At 40.5% G+C, this 2323-nt stretch overlaps 1 protein-coding gene across 1 annotated transcript; it reads right to left on the bottom strand.

Moving 5' to 3' along the window:
• Positions 1–318: 318 nt before the first annotated feature.
• On the bottom strand, positions 319–2017 carry LOC109020594 (REF/SRPP-like protein At3g05500). The gene is made up of 3 exons (XM_019003088.2): positions 1696–2017; positions 1323–1550; positions 319–979 (listed from the first exon to the last, which is right to left on the bottom strand). Exons 1-3 carry the CDS (start codon positions 1729–1731, stop codon positions 488–490), a joined length of 756 nt encoding a protein of 251 aa, XP_018858633.1. The 5' UTR covers positions 1732–2017; the 3' UTR covers positions 319–487.
• Positions 2018–2323: the final 306 nt, after the last annotated feature.

Here is a 2323-nt window from a genome sequence, read left to right as displayed (position 1 = left end):
ATGTGTTTTTCTGGTCCAGAATATCAGACTATAGGGTTTGAATTATCTTTCAATATTGAATTTGATCTTTAGTTTATGCTTTTTTCTTATGGGTGAAAAAAGGGTTTATGCTTTTTTCCTACCCAAGTGTGGCCATGGTAATTAATATGATTTATATCCTAACCGCTAGTTTATGTTTGTTTCAACTTCACAAATAATGGTTTCTTTTCTTTTTTCTTTTTTGTCGAAAATGTCAAATGCATAAACTATGAATTGGAAATAGGATTTTAAGTAATATTTTTCAGATTATAAAGAATATACACCATCTTCAACACATGCTATCCTAAAACGAGAACATGAAATAGGATTGAAATCCGTAAACAAACCATCATCATCTCATTTCACACATGATATCATATCATCATCACAAAAACTAAAGCAAACAAAAGTCACTGAAGAACAAAACCATCAATGGGCTGCAAACAAAAGTCACTGAAGAACAAAACCATCAATGGGCTGCCACAGCTGCTTCATTTCCACTGGAAACCAAAGGCTCTGATTCAGAACCATCACCCCTGAAAACCTTGGCAATCTTTTCTGTAGGGACCAAGGGCAGATAAGAAGAAACCTTGTACCCTTTCTCTGCAGTGTCGCGCACTGTTTGGTTGTACTTCTCTGTACAAAATGCTGCGGTTGGGACAACAACTTGAGCCACCTGAGGGAAGAGAGGGAGCTGATTGAGCTTGCGCCAAGCCGACACTGCACACTGCTCGGCCTTGGGCTCGTACTTGGAATAGAGATCCTTGGCGGTTGGCTCGCACTTGGTGTAAACAGATTTGGCAATTCCCGAGGCAGTGTCCACCACCCCAGCACGCTTAACTTCGGAAGCAACAGCTCGAGCTACCACGGGGGCACTCTGAGCAGCTGAGAATGCCTGGGAAGATGCTTGCTTGATAATTGGGGGCACACGACGGTCCAATTCAGTCACAGATGCATCCACCTGCAATGATGCGAAAAATATAGAAAAAATCATAAATATTCAACTGAGTAAATGCAGAATGCTGGTTCAAAGTGCCAGAGATGAGATTCCTCATAGGCTCTTAACAACTAAATTGGAAAATGCAATCTCACACGCAATAAAGATCACAGATCATGTGCATTTTCTTGACCATGTAAACAAGCTCTTAATTGTTAGGAGGCAAGATAGAATCTCGAAATCAACAATTAATGAGAGCTTCTGAATTCGATTTTGAGGGTTTTCTTATTGAAAATGGTGACGATATCGCGGATAAATAAGCAAATTAATTGGATAAAAGCAGCAGTACTATGACATAGGTGCTCACCTTGCGGTCGACGTACTTGAGAACCTCGACGGGAACGTCGTGGAACTTGTCGTAGACAGGTCCGACGACGCTCTTGACGGTGCCCTCCACGGTCTCGACGCCGGGCTTCAGAGGGCCGGACTTGCCCTTGGCGTAACAGTAGAGGTTCGAGAAGCACACCGCAGCGTGAATTGTAGCCACCTGCACGAATTCAAGGTACTTCAGCCGCATCTGCTCCTCCTCCCTTGTCTTCCACCACAAAAATCAAAGGGAAAAATAATTATAACTTCTCCTTTTATGAAAGTAAGAAAATTAAAATCTGCAATTCCCAACAAAAATAAAACAAAAGCAAAAGAACGAAGAATATTATGAGTTGAATTGGAGAGGTCCGTACCATGCCATCCTGCGATCTCAAATCTCCTTCAGCCATGATCGATGAACTAATGAGAAAAGATGAACCTTAAATCAGTAAATTGAATAGAGTTTTCTCCGCGAGCGAAAGGGAAATCAATAGAGAGATTAGAAATGTGAATTAGATAACGTAGAGGACGAAGGATGGGTTGTTATAGGAGAGACGAGAAATCTGTGGTGATTGTAGAAATAGGCAGGAATATCGGTGGGAACGGACGAACGAGTAGAGTGGTAACTGGTAGCGTCTGGGTTTGCTACCGCGGTGAAGCAACGCGTTTCTCTCTGTCCTATGTTAAATGCATGGTCCTGGATACCGTCAACGCTCAGCAGTTGATGGAAAACCAAGCGCGAAAAACAATATAAAAAAAAAAAAAAAAAACGAAAACTTCGAGATTAAGGGTAGGTTTGGGGGGTGAGATGAGAATTTTGTGTTTTGTTTTGAAGTTTAAAATATTAAGTTTTGGTATTATTATTGTTTTGGAATTTGAAAAATGTGTATTGGGATTTGAAAAAGTTGAATTGTTTATTATATTTTGTATGGAGATTTGAAAAAAGTGTAATGATGAGATGAGATGAGATGAGAATTTTGTGTTTTGGTTTTGGCCCCAAAC

Source organism: Juglans regia, chromosome 11, assembly GCF_001411555.2.
Source record: "Juglans regia cultivar Chandler chromosome 11, Walnut 2.0, whole genome shotgun sequence".
NCBI lineage: Eukaryota > Viridiplantae > Streptophyta > Magnoliopsida > Fagales > Juglandaceae > Juglans > Juglans regia.
Note: the sequence above shows the minus strand (reverse complement) of the source record. Positions and strands in the feature narration are given on the sequence as shown.